The following is a 24,912-nucleotide window of genomic DNA, read 5'->3' as shown; positions in this document are numbered from 1 at the left end:
GTGTGTGTGTTTACTTTGCAGTGTTACCTCCGTGCACTGCAAGTCGGGGTTGAGTTGTTCATTATTTGTGAAACATCTTCCAATGTTTGCAAAATGTTGTATGAAATGGTGCCAAAAATGGCTGCTAACTTTTGGGCTGAGATGCTGTCTTTTGCAACCAGTCAGAGGTCTTTTTTGCACCCAGTGAATGGCTGCTTTGCAGATGTTTTTAAAAGGGAACCTCAGAGACTTTGCAGCAGTGAACGGGACTGCAGCCAGTGCAGGTTTGTGGTCCCCATGCATGGTCCTATTTATTGCTGATTTCATCAGATTTAAACTGTCTTACAGAATGACCTCCAAGAGAACCCTAATGCAGCAATAAAATAAAAAATGAGAGACATGATAAACAAATACTGCCTTAAGTTTCTTACTCTTTTCACGAAACACGTGGTTCAGGAACACTGTCCCTTATACCTGGATAGAGGGTGCACATTTTAGAAATCTATCCCTGTTTGCATGACTCATTTGTTGGCTTGGATGATGTCACCACTGATTTTTATTTGGAAACCTAAGTCCATGTGTTCATATCAAACTGTGAGTTGATAATGTTGATTTTATTTAGTTCATTCACATAAATCTTCAACAACAATGGATTAGAAACCATTTTCAAACAGCAAACAACAGGCACAGTCTCATCTTGAAAGTATAATTATTTCAAGGTAAAATATTTGAGATATATATTTTACTATGTATATAGCAACAATAAGGCTTTAACTGAGTGGTTTTCTTGATGAAAGTATCAAAACTACATGGAAGAGCATCATTTGCATAGTTTTCTTTCCCAGAAAATTTTTTCCTAGGGAGTTAGATCTATTGACCAGCAGGAAACGGGCCCACGGGCTGACTCAAGCCTGTAATCTTTCTTGTACATCCTGAAACAAAATCAAAACAAGAAGAACTGTGATAACACACTCAAAGGGCAGGCCCAGAATTGCCCTGACGTGTACAAATGGCACCAGGAGTCAGAGCTACACCTCAGCACCCCCAGGATATGATTATTCCCTTCATGAAATAGGAGCCTTGGGCCCTGTAACATCACTTAACAAGCAACAAATTCAGGCTGTTAAGGAAAAACCCAAGTGCAAGTTATTTACACCAAAGAGGTGTGTTCATACAGACACACACTCCCCCAGTTTAATTTCTTTTGATCTCCTGTGTTTCCTGATAAAATACATCTCAAAGCACACACACACCCATGTCTGTTACCTAGAAACTTTGTGCTCGGATCCAGACACCATTAGGAGTCTTTCATCAGCTCTCTGACTGATGTTGGAGTTATCCCTAAATTGTGCTTTTGAATAAAATTGACCTAAGCAGCAACAGACACACAAATTATTTAAAAATACAACATTGCTGGTCATTTAACCCAAATGGCAGCTCTAACTCCAGGAAAGAAGCTCTTCATCTCAGAAATTGAACAAATGAAAGCTCCCTGAGCAAGTTAAGAAAATTCCTGTGTTTCAGCTGTGATCTCCTGTTATCCCTAACGCTCTCCATAGGGAGGCTCAGCCTTGCTCTGATAGATTTTCACAATTATTTTTTTTGTGGTTTTGTGAGATGCAGCCTCTCCATTTGCAAAGTCTCTGAAACAACTTCAGCTTTAGTCCCATCAGGATTTTTGGAGCCGAGACATTCAGGATCAGCTGGTTTCCATTTTCTAACTGTGATTGTTTACAATTTTATGTCTGTTATTTATGCTCCGTTACTTGACATCAAATGAATTTGCTGCATAAATCATTGTCATTCCACAGCACTGGTGAGGTTAAGCCCAACTATTATTTAAGTCTTATTTTAACAACTCCTAAACCCATAATGGGCTCTTTAGGATTGTCCCACTGTTGAGTGGAAAAGCATTGTGTTGTGTTTGCAGGGTCAGACCTCCCCTCCTCGCAGAGCAGGGTCTGCATTGCCGGGCAGTAAAAGTTACATGTCCAAAAAGAATAAATTAAATGCAAAGTTTCTCAAGAACACCCTGAAACAACCCCCCACTGTATTCTCATTTCAGGAGCTTAGTTACAAGATCATCCTTCTTTGCCATACACATCTGTAACAACACATACCCAGAGTTCCACTGACTTTGTCAGAAAAACGGTTGGCGCCCAAGAAATGCAGCACAAGGAAATCATCTGGGAACTTGATGAGGGAAATTTTCACTGTGACCGTGTTAGGTAGTGATGCTGTAAAGCTTCTTTCCTTTTCAACCGAGACTCTAAGACTGGGAAGTAAATTGTGACAGTATTTCAAATAAGAACATGAAGAAAGAATATGTATTTAACTAACTGACATTAATTAATCAAAATAATTTATTTATTGCCTTTTGTCTCTTTGCAATTGCATTTTTCATTATCTGTTGGTGGCTATTTTTAAGCTAGGAAACATTGAGTAGCGTATCTTTTCTTTCTGTGCTGCACAACAGGTCTTGCAAACACACCAACAGAGAAGAACTTTTTGCTGAAGAATACACCTTATTATCCATAATGACATGAAATGCTTGGATGGGGCAAAAAAAGAATATTTTCCCACCATTTTAAAGAGAAAAAAGGTAGACTGGATAAAATAATCCAGGCTAATTAATGAACGAATCAAATACTTTTTGCTTGGATATTCCACAAGTTTTTTCAGCCCCTGCCTTTCTTCTGACCCATGAATGTTATTGTGACCCCAGGTGGGCTTGCAGAACACAAATGTCACTGTCACTTAGGGCCCCCAAGTGCTGGTGTTCACAGTGCTGTGGGTGCAAGGGCTCAGCTGCTGGTTTGAAGCAGGAGGATCATTCTGCTTGGCAGACAAATTACACAGGGGTGTAAATCCAGCATGTTCTTGGCTCTGTTTGGACTACAAAAATAATTGAAAGCAGTTGTTGTAGGATTTGTTATTGTCTAGCACTGCCTGTAAGGGAGGAGCACTCTGTGTCCTGTCTGCCTCAGGCCAGCCACGGATTCTTGGGGGTGTTTATTCCAGCAATATAAAAAAGCTGGTGGAATCAGCTATGCTCAGCTCTTCCTTGTGGTAGCAAAGGATCCTGCTCTAATTAGTCTGACAAATAAAATCTACTTTTAAAGTGCCCCTTTTCCAACAGCGGGCATTTAGGTACAGACAGCTATTCCAAAACTTTATGCCTTCCCATAAAAAATGGCGGCCACCCAGATGGGAGTTATTGCTAAAACTGAGGAGAAAGAGAACTCCAGCCTGTGTGGAGCCAACTACTGTATAAAAGGGACAGTAAATGTCAAAGCCATCACTTCGCAGTGCTTGCTCTGCTGCTGGAGGGACACAAAGTACCTCGTGGTGGCACCAGGGCTGCCACACATCGCTGGGGTCCTTTCCTTTGGAAGATACAGACATGTTCTGACTCTGATGTTGAAGCAGAAAAGCAGGCTGGTGGTGCAGTTGTTTTGGTTCTCTTCACACAGGTACGGAGAATTAACGGAGAATTAAAATCATACCTGTTTTGTTCTCCATATTTGAAATGGGGTATTATGAAGGTACCCTGCTGCCGCTCACACTGAAGTACTCACTGGATAAGAACATTTGTAAGCACTCACTTCAGGTAAATGGCAAAGTGGAGGCCTGAATCAACAAAGGTCTGACACATTTTCAAGCTTAGGAAAGGACAGGGTGGTGTTTCTTACCCCTGGATGGTGGAGGTGGCTGACTCTGTCCATGGCAGCCGAGTGTTCTCATTATCGTGGCTGACAACGATCCCATCAGTGGAGACATGGATTTGCACGGGGGGATTCACATAGTTAATTCTAAACTCCACAAACCTATTTGTTCCATCTCGAAGTTTCCCCATCACAGTCAGTCCTTTAATACCATTAATACAGATTTTTCAGGTGACTGTGCTTTTAAGGTGCAAGTGATCTTAATGAAACTGCTGCAGTTTTGTTGCTGAAACCACTTCAGGGTCTGAAATCCACTTTTGTGAGGCACAGTACCCATGGATTTCATGCCCCAAGGCTGGTGGGATCACCAGAGCCTGTTTAACCCTGTGTTGCCACCTCCTGCACGGAGGTGTCTCTGTTCCATGATCAGAGCAGGTGCCTGGGGCTATGGCTCCTCTGAGTACAGGACCACAGAAAAACTGCCAGAATACCTTTCTGTCACCACACAGGAACCTTGGGGTTTAAGGTCTCTACATCCTCCAAAGCCCCCAAGGACTGGGCAGCAGAAATCTCTAAAGACCATGGATGTGACACCAGGAGGAGGTGACCCACAACCAGACCTGTGAGAAGTGCCCTCAGCTGTTGCAACATTAATATTGCCTAACAGAAAGGCAAAAATTAACCACAGCCCCTCTAGTCAGTGCAAGGCAGCAGGTATGATTTGGCCCTTCATGAAAGGGGGTTATTTCCAAAGGCACCAACTACTCTCACAGACCAAGTGGCTCTCCTTGTCCTTGGTATTGGGGGTAACCTGGCTCACTCACCTTGCTCTGGATCTGACAGCAGGTGGACAGAGGGTTGTGCTTTTCCATCAATGTTTAAACAGGTTGTTTCAGTTGGTGTGGCTAATTCCACAAGAAATTGTGGAGGTTCTTTGACTGAAAAGACAGAAGAACAGTATCAGCATACAACAAAAAATCTAGTCTGTGCCCTTTGGATAGGCACAGCAAAAATACTTAATAAATTTATACCTGAGATATTAGTTATGGCTTTTAGAATAGATTATTAAAACCACAGTAATAATTATTGAAAACCACAACCAGACACAGCACCTTGAAATGAATGAAACCAACAGATTTTTAAACTTAGAGTTTACTCAGGACAATGAGCCCTTAAAAAAGCTGAGGCTGAAGATCTGTTGTACTGCATTTCTCTTGGTGGTTATATCCTTGAGCCAGAGAGGCCTTCTCATGGAATATGGGGATATTCTCTACTAAAGTGGAAAGAACCAGCTAAGATTTGCAAGGAGAGTGAAAATGTTTTCATGGAGTTGATGCAGTCAGAAATAACATTGCCCTGTGAAAAAGTGTACATTACAATTGTATTAATAATTGAAATGGGACTAGGATATGTATCACTTACGAAGAGGTTGTGGTCTTGCTTCACCTGCTGGCCTGGCAACTGAAATACTTAAAATTAGTAAGAAGGGTTCAATGAAACATTTTCCTCTGAGTCAGCGAATTAACCAGGAAGAATGCTGTGACAGAAGCCTTTTAAGCAGAGCTCTGTACTAATTTCTACAGAAAGCTTTGCTTAAAACAAGGTGTTCCAACGGGGGGAAAAAAGCCCAACGTCCAGTGCCTGTTTCTCTTAGGATGGGCTGGGCCACGGGGACCGCTCAGCTGGGGTTGTGGGAGGGTTTAGATCTGAGCTTTCGGGGCTGCCGAACCCGGCACAGCCACCCCAGCTCCTCCCGCACACGCCGTGAGCCATTACCTCTTGAAAAGAACATCCGGTGGCTGACGACTTGGGGCTCAGCCCATCGACCTGAAATAAAAGGTTTTTCCAATGTTTTGTTGGTTTGGGGTCATGCCTTGCATCTCCCTCCTCACCCTCTGAAACAGGGAATCCCTCCTGCTCATTGCCCACTGGTATTTTTGGATACCCCAGGACTCGTAAATTATACCCATTTCCTTCAGCTTACTAATATACACTTTCCCCAACCATTCACATTTATTTTCAGGAGGTATAGTAACTTTTTGTTTCTGAAAAGGGATCAAGATTGTTTTCAGAAATTTATAGTTCATTATAAAATATCTGTGGACTGAAATATATCTAGTAAAAACTAAATTGTAAATCAAGTGAGCATTCCCAATCAAAATGTATTTATTAAAGCAATGTAGTTATGACCCTACATATGAAATGAACTTTATAGAATTATTCCAAATAAAAACAGAGGAGCACTTACCAGGAACTGATCCAGCCTTCATTCTAGAAGTAGCTGGAGAAAGAAAAGAGGGTGTCTGTGATTTATTCATGATGGTCTCACGTACCTCACAGGAGTGTTTCAAACATCCAATCTGTAACTCTGCCTTCCTTTCCCACAGTGCCCTCAAGCAGCTGTGCCTGCCTGACCATCACACCAACATAGAGCTTGGCAGCAGCTACAGAAACAGGTCGTGCTGCAGAGATGCCCCAAACTCTTCTCCTCTTGCAGCCAGAGGGAGCTTTGAGGGAAGGGCAGCCCCGAGCCCTGAGCAGGGCAGGAGAGTCACTGGGCTCTGCTCCTGGTCAGGGACTGTTCTGCTGTTAAACTCCCCAGCACCACTTTGAAAGAGGCAACCTCCAGAGAACAGGGCAGCATTGTGGTTCCCTCAATACATTTCTGTGAAATGTAGAGCAAAACTAAGGCTCTTCACCTATAAATTAATATTCAAATAAATACTACCTCCTGAAAGAGAGGGGGAAATAGTACCTAAATCATCCTCAGAAGGCATTCCAAAAAATCTGGAGGTGGATTTCTTGATAGATGCTTCACACATGGTAGGAGGAAGCAGAAAGCATCATTAACACCATTCACTTGAAGAACTACTTTTCCTCAAGAGCAAAGACAGTTTTGGCCTTTGAGACTTTCTGAAGGGAATACTTTCTCCCTTTGACCATGTCATCCCCCCAAACCCTGCCAGAGACCGTAGCATGCTTTGCTTATGTTTTTCTTCACACATTTTTCCAGATCTCAGATACTTCCCTCTGTAGAGCAAATAACTGTTTGTTTTTTCTTTAGAGACTATTATGGAAATATGCCACTGGAAAAGAAGAAAACACTTACCTCCTACTACACGATTGCTGGGCTTCTCATTATCTAAGAGAAGGAAGAGGGACAGATTAGTGTCATACAGTCTACACTAAATGACTTTATCCACGTGCAAAACAGCAAACTGGGACAAGGCAGTGTTGGGCTTTAGGTGATGAACTTTTTTGTGTTAAAGGATGGGGAGAGAGTGCACCTGCAAGACTCCTGGAGAGGCCATGCTTTCCCCCTACATTTGTTTTTAACTACGAAATGTGGAACCCCTTTGCATTGGCAGGAATGTAATAGTAACAACTACCAAATTACCTTTGGTTAATATTTAAACAAATTATTTTCCATTTCAACAGTAGTGCCCGTTCCACCACTTCACCTTTCCAAAAAAATCCCGTATGTTTTATTTTGAAAGGAAGCCAATCCCTGAACTCCTGCCTCTGATGAGCCTCATTACTGTCACATCACTATCAAATGAACCCAAATGGGGGCCAACAACAAGTCAAGAGCAGCAGCCTGTTTCAGGGGGCTGTTTGATGCCCCATTTACCAGCTTCAGTGGGTTTGTTTGCCAGCTCTCCCTGCTGCTGGTCAGCGGGTTTGGTGACCACCATGGACGTGAGGGGTGTAACAAAGCTGTACTGCAGAGACAGCTCCAGGGCTTGTGCCTCCAGGGCCTTCTGGTCCTCTTCTGGGGCTGAAATACTAAAGTCTGTGTTAATGATGGAGAAATAACACGTAGATAATATAAACAAGTCATCTTCAGATTCCTTTACATATTATCTGTGTCTTGGCAGATACTTTTTATTATTGAAGGGTCAGCAGTCTGATTGGGATAACCCAGCTGTTCATATGCTTGAAATTATGGAGGTGCTTAATTCTTAGCAACGCTGGAGCCTATGTGTTGTTCAGATTCATAAAAATAACAAACACCTGATCCATGAAATATCTCATGGACATACATATTGTTCTTTTCACTAGCTATTGCCATTTCCTTATCTATAGGCAGTATTTCTGGATGTGTAACAACAGCTCAACACAATCCATACAATTAAAATCTATTTCATAGTAATATCATGAAGAATATTTTATATTATATTTTTATATGTGCATATGTATATATATACATTTAATGATCCAGTCCTATCATAAACTGAAAGGTACCTCATACTCATCATTCAGTAATGCAGTATTCTCCCAGTATCCCATGTTTTTGTTACTGTCTGGAGAAACATTTCTGTTTCTCTGTGTTTTCTGATCATATACCTTGAGAATAAGGAATTTATGTTGTAAGAAGTTAGAAATTTGTTATATGAAACATTAAAATAACTTACGCTCTTTCCAGAAGCTGTTGAATGGTCAGGTAAGCCCACAGTCTCTCTATGAAATTCCCGAAGATGTATCTTTGATCTTGGAATATTTGCTCCTTCTCTTTGACATTTGCTTCTTCCTTAAGAGTCAAGTCACTAGTGTGCTGAGGTGAGAAAAAACTAACCATCAAAAGAACAGTTCCAGGCTTCGCTTCTAGTCACATTACCAGACTCAAAAGGAACATCTTTCTGTACTAAAGTGCCTTTTTTGTCCTTCATTTTTTTCCTTTTCCATTGGAAAATGCAATTCCAAACTACCAAAGAAGCGTGTTAAAAAAAGGGGGTATTGAAATTGCTCTGCTTCGACATTTTTGAGATGAATAATTGAGATTTTCTACTTCACTGTAACAGTACAAACCTAAAAATGCTTGAAAGGCCAAAATATTATGGATTCAGAAGGATTAATATTGCTGTTTGCTTATTTGTGAATATTCTTCAAGTTTTTCATTTATAGCACATTCAGGAAGCAGAAATTGTTTGCATTCTCACATAATTCCTAAAATGGGAAAACAGCTGAATGCCCAAACATGTGCTGCACGCAAAACACTTCTGGAAATCTCCTTTTGGGCCACAATAGACAGAAGGGAGAGGTATTTTTCACAATTAGTAAACAACACTTACTGACTGAGCTTTAATTTCTACTGGCAAAAGATCCAGCTCATTCCTAATTTTTCCAGACACTACAATTTCAGATCCTTCAAAAAACAGCTTGAAATTGTTCTTAGTTAATCCCTCAATGGCATTTTCTGGATACTGCATTTCAATTTTCATTAATATTGGCGTAGCCACCTCTTGATAAAAGCCCTAAAGAGAAGCAGAGAGAGAGAGAACACACACAAATGACTGAAAAATAATGCAAAGCAATATGATGAATGTGTAAAACACCTTTAAAAAGCTTTTTCTTCAGTAGTGCAGGACTACTGTAAACTTAGAAAAAAAAAATGAATGTTTCTTCCCAAAGTTCAGCACACCTTCTCCAGCCAGGCTGGCCATGCCATATCAGCTGTATTCCCCATGGAAATTCAAGTACCCAGGAAGCTTCCTCATTATCACCATCCCATCCCAGTTGGGTATTTTGCTTTAGCCCCTTTTCACACCTGATTTTTAAAAGCTTGACAAGATTAGTATTTCTCTTTCTGGGCTGGGGCTGGCATTACACAAATCCAGCCTCTGCACGGCCATTCAAAACAGGTAGAATTGGCTTCCCAAAAGAAAAGAGAATGTCTCAAAGTTATAACCCCTCTCCAGATGGACAGGGAAGACCCAGACTGATGGAACTGCACAGTTTGCCTGTAGGTGCCTCAGGTTGCCTGTTGAATTTGAGGGAAACCATAACAAGCAGCTTCCAGGGCTGGTGCTTCAAGTGATTTGAAATCAAACCCAAGAACAGAAGTTCTTCCACCATCACTTCCCCTGGACTATTTGTCTTTTTTGCAGAAGTACAGAAATGGGTGAGTTTCCTGATTTGTCTGGATGCAGCTGATTTGAGGAGAACTTCTGCCTTGAGTCATGGTTAGGATACAAACCATCAGATCAAAGTAGCCTTCCTCCCTCCCCAACATTAACAGGTAAAGTTAAACCCAACATTTCATCCCAGAAAATCTATGATTTTGCTGCGAGGACTAGCCATAAGCTGTAGCTGATAGATGGTTTTTCTGGCACACTCCTTACTCCTGACCTGGAGCTGCAAGGCTGCATCAGCATTTTCATATATACGACGTGCTATTCCCCCATTGCTTAGGGCCATTTTCTCCAGGAATTTATAACTGACATCAAACCCAAAGCCAAGGCAGAAAAGAGCATATTTCCCATTGATTGCTTTCTGAATGTTTTCTTGAATCTTTTCCACATTTGTCTCACCTGTAATCAAAACAAAAAACATATCAATGTTGGTTTGGGCTTTTTCAAGTACCAAAAGACAGCGGTAGGTTTAATGGGAAATTTCTGCCTGAAGGTTTTAAAAATATTTCAGAATAAAATAGTAGAAAGACACAGGACAGAATGCTGTTAAATGGAGATGAAAGCACCACTCTGCATATGGAGTGCCGGAACATGATTCTTCCCCTTAATGACTTTTACTAACTTCTACTGATGTCATCATGGCTAAGTGCAAAATGATTTACAAGATTACAGGGGCCAGAGGAGAATTTTAGGACAGAAGGGATGCAAGCCACAAGTTAACAATGTGAGGGGTGGATACACTTCATCAAGTGTGGGGAAGACAAGTACTATCCATAAAAATTATGTGTGTCAGTTCAGAGAAGAAGGACTGGTTAATGGTGCAATTCCAACAAACTGCCAATAAGCTCAGCCATGCTTCTCTGCCAGCCCCTTTGGTGACAGAAGGAAAAGGTTTTCACACCATCATCTTATCCCATTTGAAGAGCTGCCGATGGCCATGTATGGAGAGCTTCTCCATCAGTATGTCCAGGCAGGAACTGTCACTGCCTGTAGCAAAATTGTGGGAGCAGATCAGATTTTTTCCTTTCAGCTGCTTTGCCAAGGAAGGCAGTGTGTGCAACAACACCAGGTACTCCACCCCAGCCTGATTTCTAACTGCTGGGTGTGCAAGGCACTCAGGAATATTGGACACTCACTGTGGCTGTGCTGAGTAGGCAGCACTGGGAGATGAATTTTATTTAAAAACCCAGACAAATAAACCAAACCCAAAGCAGAATGGCTCACACAATCCAAAAGGCAGACTGATCTTATTAGAGGGCTTGCAGCTGGATTAATATTGCTGGCCTTGGAGAGATGCTGGTGCCACAAAAAACTTTGACAAGCCCCTGTTCAGCACAAGGGATGTTTGTGCCATTGCACTGGGAGTTACTGCTTATTTCATCCAATATTTCTGACTCAAACCTCTGTTTTGTGCTGTCACAGCTAATCACTAGTTAAGACATGGGAAAGAATACAAAACAGGAAGCACCTTGAAAAACTCTCAAGCTTGGCGCAAGGAGGGTGAAGAAATAATAAACCAATACCTCCCAAATGGGACTGTACATAGTACATGCAAAATATCCATGTTTTCTCTCTAGGTATTTTTCTTTCATATTTCAGCTGTGCCTGGAGGACCTCCAAAAATTCCCTCGAGTTTATAAACTGGGAAGCCAGTGGTATTTAGCAAAACAATTCTCAGCTAAAGGACAAGAGGTCATGGGCAGGAAAGCTCTGCCGTCACTCCTTACACCCCAAGGCAGAACCCTCTCATAATCCCCCTCTCTGAATCCAGCAGTAGCTAAGCCTGAGTATTCCAAAGCTCTTCTGAAACACAGGCTAGTCTATCAACACCTGGGATGCAAGTGTAAAAGACAAAAATTGCAGGGGAGAGAGGACTGAGGGCAGCATTTACTCACCAGAAGTGGGCTGGCCATCTGTCAGCAGGATAACCATGGAGACGCTGCGCTCTGGCAGGTTCTCGGCTTTATCCAGCGCACCCACGGCAGTCAGCAGGGCACCATTGATATCTGTGCCTGCAAAGAGAAAGCAGGAATCACTCACCTGGATAATCAACTGGAGAAACTGGTGCACTTCATTTGCAGAGCTGTTTAAAGTTTTCTGCAGGAAGCAAAATCCTTCTGAGAGACGAGGATTTAGGGACCGGGCCTACTGGGCTTAATTAGGGTGTGTTATATTGCAACGGCAATGCCAGGGTGTTCTTTGGGGAGCATTTTCCACACATGTGTCATGGGAAATATAAACATGTCTAGAGCCTTTAAAAGGGCTTAAATAAACACTCTGTCATCTGTTAATCTACATTTAAGAAAAGTTTCCCTGCCTTATTTGAGAAGTCAGAGAAAAGAGCTGGGCACGGGTGGATTTATTGGTGTTAGTGCCCAGGGTAAGAAAACCTCTGTTAATACCGACAGTGTAACAGTGCAGGAGACAGAGCCCCAGAGATGTGCTTAAAACTAAACAGTAACACCAGGCACACTGCCTGATGCAACAGTTGAAATGCCACATGCCTATTTTGCCTGTTTTGTTTCTGTGCTGTGGTTTACAAGGGAGTATAACTGTGGATGTGGTTTTGGTTGGTTTTTTTTTTGTTGTTCTGTTCTTGTTTATAAGGGGATCCCATATATTAAAATAATCAGTAAATTGCTGTCAAATGTTGAGTGAATTACCATTTCTCTGTAGAAAAAAAGTGTGCTATCAGGGAATCTTACAATTATCTCTGTGATAAAAATTTGAAATAAAACTTCGTGGCTTGTATGGTTCATAGATTTGATGCAACCACCTCTTTATATACATATATATGTATAATAATATAATCACTAGTCTATCCACTCTCAGCCTTTCTCTCCCACTCATCACTTATAAATATTAAAAACTGTCTGACTTCCTTTGTAAGCACTGATTTTAGCTCGGGGGCACTCTATAACTGATAAACCCAATGATTTTCTCAGCAATTCATTCTGTTGGGTGCATATTTGTAGCTCCAAGCAGGTGTACCTCCCCGGGCATGCAGAGTCTGCACGAAAGCAGCAGCACTGGCCACGTTCTCCTCGGTGGCTGGCAGCAGAGAACTCTTCCACTCCGCCACTCTGTTGCTGAAGGTGATGAAGCTGAAATGATCCTCAGGCCGAAGGTCTTGCAAAATCTTCAACAGGGCATCCCTTGTCTGTTCCAAGGAGAAAACGATCACTTTGATTATTCCTACTTCTCTGCCAGAACTGGGATTGGAACTGCAGTGTGATAAGGGGGTTCTCTATAGTGTTATTCCAGATGCAGCTCAATTATTAAACCCTACTGGTATTTTTTAGGTTGAAACCATCAGAAATGGCCAATTCACTTACAGACACAGAAAAGTCATCTATGAGGGCTGTAGGGGGCTTGTCTGCTGTCTAACATAGGTAAAACAGAAAAATGAGTTCTTTAACCTCATTGAATAAAAAATTAGAAGCAAAATATTCTGCAAAGATGGAGACAGAAGGCACTCTCTGCCCTAATGTTTGGTACCCACGAGAGTAGCTGTGTCAGACAAGTGTTGCTTCTTAATAGCTTCAATCTGTGCATATGTGTTTTCAGGCACTTCTGTAAGTCTGAAAATTTTGCTGTGCACAAAACCAGCGTGTGTTTCAAAAGAGAAATTCCCAGTCAGTTCCTTGGAAGGGTGGTGTGTGTGCCCCTGGTGCAAGCAGAGGTCATGCTTTGAGGGAAGTTACCTGTTCGATTTTCCTGCCTGCCATGGAGCCGCTTCGGTCTATAACAAAGATGACATTTTTGGGAAACACTGGCATTTCACTGGGTGCAAAGTAATGCACAAAATACCCATTGACAATCTGAAATACAGAATGTGAAATCACCTGTGAAATTACATCTGAAGAAATAAATATTGCATCTTAAAAATTCTGGTATAGCAAGAAGAGGGGAGGAGGAGGATCGTGCTCAGAGTTCTGCTCTTCTTGATAAGCCCAAATCAAAGAACTTAAATTAAAGAAATTAAAATGTATTTCCTAGCTGGAAGCAAGACCATCTGTAGAGAGCAAATTACAAGAGAGCAGCATACAAACATATATCAGACACTCCAGTGCCATGTGGATGATATATCCATATTATCACTGTATATCACCTTAGCTCTTTATCATGCCTATGACCACATCTCTGCTCAGTGACTGTGGCTTCCATCTTTTACCACATCCCTGCATACTTCAGTACTTAAATAGTATGGAAAACACTGTACTTTATTCCATAGAATATGCATCGGTCCATAAATGTTTGTTAAGTTCCTGCTGTCTTTAGTTATGCCTCAGTTATCACAAAAACCACAAGGAAACCAAGCATTCATAGTTATATAAATCACAGACCTCAAAACTTCATTTACAAGAAGCCACAAATGCACCTTAGACCAGCCAAAACAGTAATAAAAAAGAATGTAAAGAGGCATCTATGAAGTACCAATATAGATTTGGTATTGAAACAATTTGAAAGATTGTTTTTCTTGGGTGATCCATTCTTGCAACATGTGCAGTCTCTCTGGGGATTTACTGAGTATCCCTCAGCTCCTGCTGACCCTGGATTAATGGAAGGTGCTTTCCCTCTCATTCTTGGTGTTTCAAAGCAAATGTTGCGTTTTTGCTGATTGCACTTCACATTCAGACCTATCTGTGATCTGAAAGCATTTTTATTTCTATTTCTTTTTTTTTTTTTACCTGTATATCACCCGCAGTGGCTTCTCTCTTAACATCATATCGCACAACAAAATCACCATTGAGGAGAGTTTCGTCAAGTTCAGGGTTTACCTTCTGCTGATCTATAGTTGGCTTAAACAAAATATGAGCCTGCAAAGCAATCAGAAGGAAAGTTTTAAAGCAATGCTACTGACAGCTGGCAACACCTGGCAGCTGCTGCCTTACCTTGGTTTCGTTCTGCACTTTGGTGAGCGCCTCAGTTAACTCGTTTGTCATGAAGGTGCTGTCTGTCTCCAGGACGCGAATGCCCTGGGGCTCGAAGATGTGCACGTCGATCTGACAGTAGAGAAGGATCCAACATCAGCATCTCAGAGGGAACACAGCCGTGCCCCAAACCCGCAGCACTGCTCCCTGCCCAGCCCTCACCAGGACAAGCTCACCTGGAAGTGCTTCACCAGCTGCTTCGGCCGCACCTTGATGAGCAGCTCAAACTTGCCCAGCTGCCGCTTCAGCAGCTCCTCGTACGTCAGCTCGAAGGTGACTTTGCTGGCGGCCGCGATGCTGACGGACACGTGGAACAGCTCCATCTTTCTGTCTCTGATCCTGGGGGTGGAGAACAGGGATTTACCTCCTGCAGAGAAGGTTTCCTTGCGGTGGCCGGAGTTTGTGAAGTGTGTGAAATAATGGCCAGGGGGCCACATGGGATGAATAAAAAAAGAGTAGCAGTAAATCCTGTTCGTCATAGAGAAGATTTTTTACATTGCAGTCACTATTATAGACGTCACATGTATTACACTAATGTGCCACGAGTGCAAGCTGAGAAATGGAGCAGAAAACCCTGCATGCCTCAGGCTGGGATCAAGCAGAGCTGGGTCTGAATACCTGGGAAGCACAGATTAAATGTACCCTGAAACTGTGATATCTGCTCAAGTGCCGTGGTCCTCTGGGTTTGTGGGGAAGCAGACTCAACACTGAGCATCATCCCGGCATGGGAAGGTGCTCTTGCATGACAGGGAGCCAGGTTGGATGGATCTCTCAGAAACCTGGTCTAGTGAAAGGTGTCCCTGCCCATGGCAGGGGCTGGAACAAGTTGGTCTTTAAGGTCCCTTCCAACAAATCATTCCATGACAGCAAGTTCCATGGAAATGCTAAATGGTGACACATCCCACCGGATCCCGTTGCAGGACCAGATATAAATCATATTCATATGGATATATGTCTATATGTGAAAATATATATATATACACACACACTGTCCCTCCCACCAAGAACCCAAGACTGATTTTCACATTTGCCCCCACTGGGAGGTGACTGGCTTCAGGGTTCAACCTGCCCCCAGCCAAACAAGGAGCCAAGGAAGAGTGTTGGAGCAGCCTTACGCAGAATGGCAACGTACTTGACGAGGCCGGCGCTCTGCCCGCGTGAGACTGCAGTGTCATATTCCTTCTGAGCAGCAGCCTTCTCCTTTATTACTCCTGGGTATACTTTACCATCGATGGACCTGTTTGGTTTCCATAAAAATTTAATTAATATTAGAAAGAGTGCACTGGGGAAAGAAACTCAGCAGAAGTTTCTTTGTGGTCGTACTTTGTGGCACTCGGGGCATGAGCAGGGGGTGCTGTTTGGGTCCCACGTCCCTCCCCACACCCAGGAGGATGTCGGGAGCCACCACCACAGTGCAACCCTTCTCCAGCCCCCAGAGCTGCCTCCTTCACACCACAGGTAAGGACTGGGCCTACATGGAGAAGTTGGTGATGAAGGCTGTCTTGGGTAACTCCACTTCAAAGGTGGCCTCTCGGGACTCATTGGCTCTGTTGACAATCCTGCTGGTGACGATGGTGTGGGCGAATCGCGATGTGACCTTGCAGTCCACGTGGAGGCTGTAGATTTCAATAGCAGGCTGGAAAAAAGTAAACAGGGTGAAATAGAAGCACTCTGGTTTTGCTCCTAAGCAGTCCTTACCTGAGTGATGTTGTTGGGAAAGTCTGATGAAAGAATGAACTGTTAGAAAGTCTGGCTGGACATGGGGAGAGGATTGTTCATGAACAGTCTGGCCATCTGCTTATTCACATCTCTGCAGCCACAACCACTGCCCCATGCAAAATCTGCAGCCTACATCTGTATGTTGTCCCACATAAGGTCCTGTTAAGACTTTTTCTGTGGTCTTCTCTCCTCAGGGTACAGCGAAGCAGCTACTGCATCACCCCAATACGTCACCCAAGATTAACCTCAGGAAGATCAGAAGCCTCTTTAAGCATTTGACCCATGGGACAGGCCCTGCTTTTTGAATGACTATTTACTTACTCTCTCAGCTGTTGACTTTGCTGTCTGTTTTCCACCTTATGTCCTATACAACACTTAGCAGGTTTGACACCCCACATGGGCCTCCAATCCCTCAGTGGTTGCACAAGCAGAGAGGTCCTTTAACAGCAGCCAGTGGCCTCTTCTCATTTATGGCACTGGCCAAAATTCAAAACTTTACCCCAGCTAAATATGGCCATTCCACTCAAAGCTGTGACCACAGCTCTGGGCTCGGGCATCAGGGCAGGAGGTGCCACAGCCAGCACTGGGTGAGTGATGGATGGTTGCTCCTGTTTTCAACACATGTGGCCAGGGTGTGCCCTATCTCCTGATGCCTACTGACAATCCAGGACAATGGGATACAACCCCAAAATATTCATTGAGAGAACAATGTCCCGATCCCAGCAGTTCAGGTACCTGCCCCTGCCCAGGCACCCAGAGATGGTACAAAACACAGTTTGTCTCTCCAGATAGTGCAAGTAATTGTCTACTCTCCTCTTTACCATTCCATATAAATTATTAAACACCTGTCAGAAACCTCCTGTCACTGCAACAGTCCTTTTTTGCTCCTGTGTCAAGCTCCAAACTTCATCTGGTGGCCAAGGCAGAGCCACTGATCACTCAGATTTGATATCTTACATCCCTGAGAAAGAGCATGATCAGACACATCTGCAAATGTCTCCTGCCACATTTGTACTGTAACAGCCCAACAATCAACCAGAAAGGTCTTAAAAGAACACAAAGCTCTGAAATCCCAACCCAACCCACCCAAGGCTCCCCAGGTGGTGGTTACCAGGGGAGTTACCTGGCCAGCTACTGTGATACCACCAGATCAGCAAATGAGATATTGATAATAAAAATAGAGCAAATACCTTCTGAGCTTCTGCTAATACTATGAGTGAGGAAAAGAACAGCAATGCAAGCAATGTTCTCTGCTCCATTTTGGAAAAAACAAATTTTCAAATGAAATCTCTATTTGTCTTAATCGGTTAATGAGTAACTTGCACTCGGGAATATCATGTAGACTTTGAAGAAACTTAATATTTACCTGTTAAACATAAGTAAAACTCAGACTTGGTTAACGCTTCTTTTTCCAACAGATCTTTGCTATTAGACATTATAATTTTAGTGTTCCATAACACAAAGCTAAGAAATCCTTGTGTTTCCTTTTCAAACAGATCTCACCATGTCCTGTGAAATCCCACAGGCAGGTGAACTGGTCTGTGCAACAAGATGCAGGAATCTCTACCATATTCCTCAGCAATAATTTGAAAGAGGACATCCTTAACATTATCTCAAGCAGCACTTCAGAGATTTGGAGGTTGCCAGGAGTTGCAACATGCAAACCAGATTTTACAGCTGATGGCTTCTTCAGCCTTTGTACCTCCCCGCCCAACTGGCCCATGAGAGGCACAGAGCAGCACCTGTTAAACAACCCTTTTGGCTGCCTTTGACAAGCCATGATCTTTGATAGGTGATGCCATTCATTGTCCTAAAGCAACACAAAAATCCTGTGGAAATATGAGCATCTGTGTTTGCTTCATGGCTATTTTACAGACAAAGTGTCCAGATGGAGAGTCAGCTTCTAGTGGCCTTGGATTTGTGAGGAGACACTAATGCAGGGCTCAATAATTTATCACTCATCAAGTTCACTATAATGTGCTGAGCACACCCTGGCCTTACAAGGCTTGTGCTTTAAATAACTCTTTTAAAAAATAAACTTCATTTCTCCCAGGCAGGCTGTTTATACTACTGGCAAATTCTGTAGTCTTTATAGCAGGACACGTAAATATATATATATTTTAAGAGAAAAAATTAAACTGCTATACATTTGGTTAACTTGTACAACTTGTGTAATGCTTTAATCCCTTAAAATACACAGGATTATACACTTAGTGGCCTAAGAGGTGCAAGAGCCAAAGCTTTAGCTTTAATTAAGTGGATCTGTCATTAGTTTTCTAATGTCCACATGTAAAATCCCACGGATGTTAAAGAGCTGCTTTCACTGCAGTTTTAGGCTGCATGGTCAGCTCTGCCCCACTCCCGGGTGCCTGGGGCAGGCCAGCACCTGGGAATCCCGTGAAATCCCTTCCACGTCCCTCTGGGGCCTGCTGAAGCAGCTGCAGGAAGATCCCCAGGTTCAGCCCTGTCCCCAAGTCGAGCACCAAGCCCTGTTTCAGTACAAACCCTGCCACAGCCATCCCTGCTGGTGTCCAGTGCCACTGCTGCTGGGACACTGGGCACAGTCCTGCAGCTCCCACTGCTTCTCACTCTGAAGAGTGAACATACTGTGAAACGACTCCAGGTCATCCTGGAGGAAGGATCTGAACTCACCATCACAACAGGAGGTACTTTTGAGTGCAAAATCACCTAAAAACTCAAATTCTGGGGCTTTGTTCAGACATTCCTCTATCCATTTTCCGTGACGTCCCACGTCCATTGTCATGTTTGCCATGATTGGACTGATTAGATTTGCAAGGATGAAGAAAAAATGGACAAAAGAATTCTCCAGGCAGCTTTCTATTTGTCCCTCTCCCCTGCAAGTATCTCCCATCCTGCAGCAGCAGCCAGTAACTTTTCCAGCACTGCAGCAAGCCTGGAGACAGGGGAGGATTCCTGTGATCCATACAGGAGAGCACAGACCTTGCTGTCCCAAATGGGGAGTGACTTTGTCCCAGGAATACAGTTTTACCTCCAGTGTGTATCTTTAAGATGAGATCCACCTTCAAAGACAGAAAAACTATAAGAGATCCCCAGTCCTGAGAATTTCCTGTCCCACTGGGAAGCATCACAAGTGATTGAACCTGATGACATTGTGGAAATAAATCTGTTAGCTAAATCCCAAGTTTCTGGCAGGTGACTTACTTTGCTCCTCTGTTGCATTTGTGCTGGAAGTCCGTGGGACAAAGAGGTTTCTGTGCTTTGCTAAATTGGCAGCAACATCTCTGAAAAAATACAGCATCCCCCTGTCCTGCCACCCCACCTCCAAATCTGCAATAGCCAGTCCCTTGTATCACACAAAAGAAAGCAACATTTTGCCCCACCTGTCCTTCTCCATCATTTTTATAACTATTGAACAACCTCCTGCCAACTTCTTATGGCAGATTAATTAAGAAGGGTTTGTAAAACTCATTGCAGGGGCAGCTAAAACATTATCGGGCCAGAACTCTTTTCCACCATGACTTTTTTCATGCTCTGGAAGGATCTTTCTCAGGGGAAAGGGCTGTGCCAAGGTACCTGTGAGGAGCCCAGCCTCCATGGAGAAATCCTGTCCAGCAAAACGAGGAGGCAAAGTCTGGGCTGCAAATGATAATCCTTGAAAGTGAAGAACATGGGGTAAGGCAACGCACCAGCAATATCCTTCAGGAAGCTTTCCCCTTAAAGCCAAAGGATTTTGCTGCTGCCTCACATGAGCTCTGCTCCGCAGCCTCTCTGGGAGCTGTGTGGGCATCATCATGTTTTATCTGTCAAGTGTTTGGGGCACAAAAGGTAAATATAATTTTTCATGGTGCACAGAGACATTTGACATCACTTTTAGCTCTTTGTCACATCCAGCCTGTGTAAAATTAAAGTAATTCCCTAAATAAACATGTCACCTACCTCACTGTCCCTGGATGGGCTGCAGGAGGATGCTCCAGGTTGGAGCACAAAGATCCAGCTGAGAGGAAACACTCCAGGTTTTGGGGAAAGCAGATTTGATGTTTAATGCAGCAAATCAAGAAATAAACAGCATTGCAAAAAAACAGCTCCCCCTCAGGGCGGGCCAGCTGCCCTACAGGGACACTTGGTGGGGTGGGACACGGCAGCTGGGTCTGTCACCACATTTCTCACTCAATCCCGTGGGACATGAGGAAAAAGCCACTGGAAAATGGGCTTAAATCCCTCCGTTGGTGCTGGTGCACTCTGAGGGCGCAGCATCTGCCCTCCCAGCAGAGCTGCATGAGGGGAAATCACGGCAGTGTTGCCCTGAGGGGTGTGAGGGGGGACATGTGAGGGAAGGCTGTGAGGGGGGACCCGTGAGGGGACACCCAGAATTAATCTGAGCCTAAACCGAAATGAGTCACCACAGTGTGCCAAGGTGTGTCCAACAACCTTTTTTTATTAAACCATTGTAGCAAACACCGTCCAACACATAGAAAGAAAGCACGTAATAAAAATGAACATGGAAGTTTTACCCTTTGATTTGTGCATAATCCCTCCTTAATGACTTACAGTGGAAAATAGCTGCTTGAATCTACAGTGATTCTAGTGTAAGGGACAGAAGTCTGGGAAAATGTTACAACAATCATCTGGGTGAGACACATCCAGGTCTGCTGTCAGCCAAAGACGCTCTTGGCCGGCTCATCCTTGGGTTTCTCAAAGACTGTTTCAGTCCCTGTCCGAGCCCGACTGAACACGGAAGGTGCTGCGGAGCCCATTTGTTCTTGGAAAAGAAAACCAGGAGAGACAATCAGTGAAGTAGCACCCAAATTTGGTGAGTAAAACTAGTGCTGCTGGAATACATACAGACACATTTGATAAATACTTCATCTGCCCATCAATTTCCCAAACCTTAAAGCACAGCATTCCCACCCCGAGCACAGGGTAGCTGACAGCACCTGTAGGTCACTACCATTGACTGGCCCCAAATCCCTGCAGATGCTTTAGAAATGTGGGAACTACTCAGGTCCAGGCTATTATGCTGAAAAGGGGTTAAAATTCGTCACTTTTCCCTATACTAGTGGTAGAAAAGCAACACAAAGCCAGAGCACCAGGGGTGTTCAGTGCAAGCAGTGCCCTTTATTCCTCCCAATTTCTGCAGAATCATCAAATTCATCAGTTGAGAGGCCAGAAATCCCCTAACCCATGGACCAAACCTCTGATCCTCAACTTGAGCAGTCATTGACATTGATGATGGTCCCAGGGCTTGGTTTGGCTCTCCTTCCCCCTTCATCCAGACAAGGAGAACAGCACCACCAAGCAGAGCCCAGCTGGCTCCTGATGGACCCCAAATCCCTGCCCAGCTGGGCCACGTGGTGAGCACACTGCAGGCTGCTGTTCCACTGGTGACTCTATCATTTGTATTTGTCTTATTTTGCTTATTAATTTCCATCCCAGAGACTTACCACACTGCCTCATCACTTGGTAGGTTTTGGATTTAATTTCCTGGTTTTTGGCAAGGTTTCCTCTGGCTCCTTTGAGGTCTTCTTCCTTCACTGGAGGACGCTTCTTTTTCACAGGCGCTGGCTAAGAAACAAACGTTGCCCAGACATCAGTATTTTGGGTTTGAAGCACGGGGAACAAAGCTGCCTTAACCCAAAGGCTACAACACAATTTCAATTCTGAGCCTACACACTCAGCTAGTCCAGGCCTTTGCATAACCAAAATTTCAGTGCTCTTTCCAAAATCCGTTACCATTTTGCTGTTCTGAAACTGTCTTCTGATTGCACAGCCTTTGAAAGAGCAGTGGATTGTTTAATTAAAAAAAAAAATTGTTTTTTTCTTATATTTTTTCTGTCCAGCCCTGCTTGATCATTCGGCAAGTACTGATTAGTAATTCAAGAATCTGTCCACTATTTGGGAAGGAAAAATCACTTCATTACTAAATTGGGCTTGTGCCTCAGTCTACTCACTACTTCTTCAGGAAACTAGTCAGAGAGATTATGAAGCCAGACTTGATTTAGTTGGAATAAACACTTGACCCATCATAGTTATTATCTTACATTTGGGGAACAAAAGTATCTGAGCTCTCAACAGGGCTGTCTACAAGCATGTACTGAACACATCTGAAACACTGGGCTCAGAACCCAAAGAAGGAGAAGGAAATCTAATACAGAAACAGATGCATCATCAGGTGGTGCACTGCAATGGCCAAGTACTAATCTGTTTACAGTTTATCCTGCTAGAAGAAAATTTGGATAACACTGCTTCATATCAGCCTATCTCTACCTTTAATTAGCACTCCACAGTCAGACACAACTTCACTCAGCAGCAGGCAGCACCGCCAGCATTCCCCCTTTGGTTTACTATTTCATGGACAGATTTCCAAGGTCCCACCCAGCAGCCCTTGTGGCAGGATGCAGGGACACTGGGATATGATTAAAAAGAACAGAAGACCCACACACTCCAACTGGAACAGGTCTGCACACTGAACCACCAACTAAAACTTCTCTGACCATTGCTACATATACAGGGCTTCGGAGATTTGGGTGTGTGGTGGAGCCCACTCAGGCATTTCCAGGCACTGACTGTGAGGCTAAAAAGGGTTGTAGAGCGAAACAAATCCCTCAAGGCCTACAAATGGCTGGAGCAGTGAGTACCAGGGTGTGTGCACAGCCAGTGCATGCCTGCCTGGATCTTGGTTGGGTGGGCTGGCTCCATGGGGACCTTTGGCATGTTTTCTGCTGGCTGTAAATTCCCGGGAGCGCTCAGAATAGCTCGCTGTCAACCCCATTTGCTTGTGTTGTGGGAAACAAAACATGCACGGGATCTCCGGGGAAAACACTCCACCAGTAGCAAGGCAAGTGAGGGGAAAGGGTGGTAGCAAAGCCTCCAAAATCCACAACAGCTGATGGTCAGTTAGCAGAGTAACCAAATATCCCACAGCCAGGGTGTCACTTGTCCCTCTGTAATGACAATCAGCATGTGATGGGAACAGTCCCTCACATCCATGGCACGGGCCACAGGCAACCAAAGCCCTTTATTTTGTTAACAGAAATGGGAAACACGCAAAGATCCTTCACTCATTACTGGCAAGAGACAGTAACTGCAAGGCTTCTTCCCACTGGGACAGAATCCTTGGGGACAATGAGGAAAGGCAGCTCCTGAGAAGCACCAAGATACAGCCAGGCCAAGCAGAGTTGTTAAATTTCACCCAGTTATTTTAAGATAAACCCTCCCATGCTTTGATCACAGGATTTTCCAGCAGGACAGTTGCTGTGGATTAGCTGGCCCCCAGCTGAAGAGCAAAGCTGCTGCACAGAGGTTACAGTGAGCCCTGGCCAGCAGCTGCCAGGGTCACAGCTCCACCACTGCTAATTGCTCCCAGGATTTGTGAGCAGGGTTTGCCAGGAGCCATTCCCAGCTGGCACAGGACTGCAGCCTGTGCTTTATCTCCTCCTGTCACAAGTCAAAAAGTGCTGGTTTACAAGACACATGACTGGTTTTTAAGTCCCTTTTACTTTGGAATAAAGAAAATCAGCTGCACTGAGTCACTCTATGTGGCTGAAGAACTGTGCTCCCCTACTCTCCCTGTGTTCCTACTCTCCATCCCATCCATCCCATAAAACTCTTATGCTGGGGAGAGCTCTGCCAGGCACACACAGCTGGTGTTGCAAATGTAACATTCATGTGAAAACCTCAACATTTCTGAACTAATTTTGAGAGCATTTTGAAAGCCTGATTATTGGGGAATGCAGTAAAGACAAACCATTAGTTACAAAATGAACATGTGTGTAACACAAAATTTCAGTCTTGAATACTGTATCTTAACAGTTACAATTTTCAGTCACACACACTTTTCCTGCACATTAACACATCAAGCTTTAAACACTTCAGCACAGGCACCTCCTTTCAAAACTACTGCCGGAATTTCGAATCGTTGTCTGAGAAAGCATGTTGAAAAGGCAGATTCCCCCCTTCTGTGAAACATCCCAAACCAGAACAGGGGAAATGTTGTTTTCCTTCCTACAGAAATAAAAATATTTAAGGTAAACCATAACATTTTAAAACTAAATCTATTAACCACATAGAGGGCAGCTGCTTTCCTTCTTCATCAAATAATCCCTCCTAACACTGTACTTGTTAAAACTGCATCAGTGTAATCGCACAAGTCACAGAAACTCCGAACTCACTGGTTAACAAGAGGAACTCGCTAACAAATTCTTCCAAGCAAAGCATCCAAACCAGTAACAGGTTTGCCAGGCCCCCTGCTCCGAGGCCAGCCAGTGGCACAGCTCTCCCCGTACCTGTGACATAACTGCGATGCTCCCTCACCCCAAATCCCTCCGAGGTGCTTTCCCGGCTTTGATTAAATCCAGCCCGTGAGCTCTGCGAGCGCCTGTTGTTTTCTTGGACTTATATAGAGCATCCAACGTGAAGTCATGAGCTGGGTCATCTTCCCAAAGCAGAGCCCGGGATGATTCGGGTTGAGGGAGGCTGTTGTTGTTGCTGGAAGGTTTATTCCTGGCGATGACTCGGGCGTGCAGCACTCCGGGAGCCGGGCTGACGGGAGCAGACAGCTGTGGCAGCGGGATGTGGGGAAGCCCAGTCCGCTACGGGAGCGGCTTCCCTGGGAGCCCGATGGGGCTCTATTTATAACTTTAAAAGGCAAAACTTTGTTCTGGACACAAAACTGACTCTGAATCCTCTTGGGGGAGCGAGGAGAAGATAAAAAAGAGAGTATTT

The 24,912-nt window shown here is 43.9% G+C and overlaps 2 protein-coding genes across 2 annotated transcripts; both read right to left on the bottom strand.

Moving 5' to 3' along the window:
- Positions 1–572: 572 nt before the first annotated feature.
- Positions 573–17,509, bottom strand: ITIH4 (inter-alpha-trypsin inhibitor heavy chain family member 4). The gene is made up of 23 exons (XM_027700593.1): positions 17,400–17,509; positions 15,966–16,126; positions 15,623–15,727; positions 14,667–14,829; positions 14,452–14,562; positions 14,248–14,376; positions 13,261–13,377; positions 12,548–12,716; positions 11,452–11,568; positions 9,774–9,955; positions 8,717–8,899; positions 8,060–8,199; positions 7,276–7,430; positions 6,754–6,786; positions 6,400–6,456; positions 5,893–5,925; positions 5,421–5,471; positions 5,067–5,105; positions 4,469–4,582; positions 3,672–3,846; positions 2,100–2,254; positions 1,246–1,348; positions 573–911 (listed from the first exon to the last, which is right to left on the bottom strand). Exons 1-23 carry the CDS (start codon positions 17,466–17,468, stop codon positions 836–838), a joined length of 2,637 nt encoding a protein of 878 aa, XP_027556394.1. The 5' UTR covers positions 17,469–17,509; the 3' UTR covers positions 573–835.
- A 3,096-nt stretch (positions 17,510–20,605) lies between these two features.
- MUSTN1 (musculoskeletal, embryonic nuclear protein 1) lies at positions 20,606–24,706 on the bottom strand. Its single transcript, XM_027701011.1, has 3 exons — positions 24,474–24,706; positions 21,633–21,753; positions 20,606–20,950 (listed from the first exon to the last, which is right to left on the bottom strand). The coding sequence occupies exons 1-3, from the start codon at positions 24,480–24,482 to the stop codon at positions 20,844–20,846; spliced, it is 237 nt and encodes a 78-aa protein (XP_027556812.1). The 5' UTR covers positions 24,483–24,706; the 3' UTR covers positions 20,606–20,843.
- Between the last annotated feature and the right edge of the window lie 206 nt (positions 24,707–24,912).

Source organism: Neopelma chrysocephalum, unplaced genomic scaffold (genome assembly GCF_003984885.1).
Source record: "Neopelma chrysocephalum unplaced genomic scaffold, ASM398488v2 Primary Assembly neopelma1_147, whole genome shotgun sequence".
Taxonomy (NCBI): domain Eukaryota; kingdom Metazoa; phylum Chordata; class Aves; order Passeriformes; family Pipridae; genus Neopelma; species Neopelma chrysocephalum.
This window is presented reverse-complemented; position numbering and strand designations above follow the sequence as displayed.

Bases quoted from the DNA above. Each gene is read 5' to 3' on its own strand.
- ITIH4 (XM_027700593.1), bottom strand. From the start codon at position 17,468: ATGGAGCAGAGAACATTGCTTGCATTGCTGTTCTTTTCCTCACTCATA. The intron at 6,787-7,275 runs GTAAATGGGGCA...TCCTTCTCTTAG, and splicing joins AAACAAACCCACTGAAGCTG to ATAATGAGAAGCCCAGCAAT. The intron at 5,472-5,892 runs GTAAGTGCTCCT...CTTTTATTTCAG, and splicing joins GAAGGCTGGATCAGTTCCTG to GTCGATGGGCTGAGCCCCAA.
- MUSTN1 (XM_027701011.1), bottom strand. The intron at 20,951-21,632 runs GTAAGTCTCTGG...TTCTTTTCCAAG, and splicing joins CCAAGTGATGAGGCAGTGTG to AACAAATGGGCTCCGCAGCA.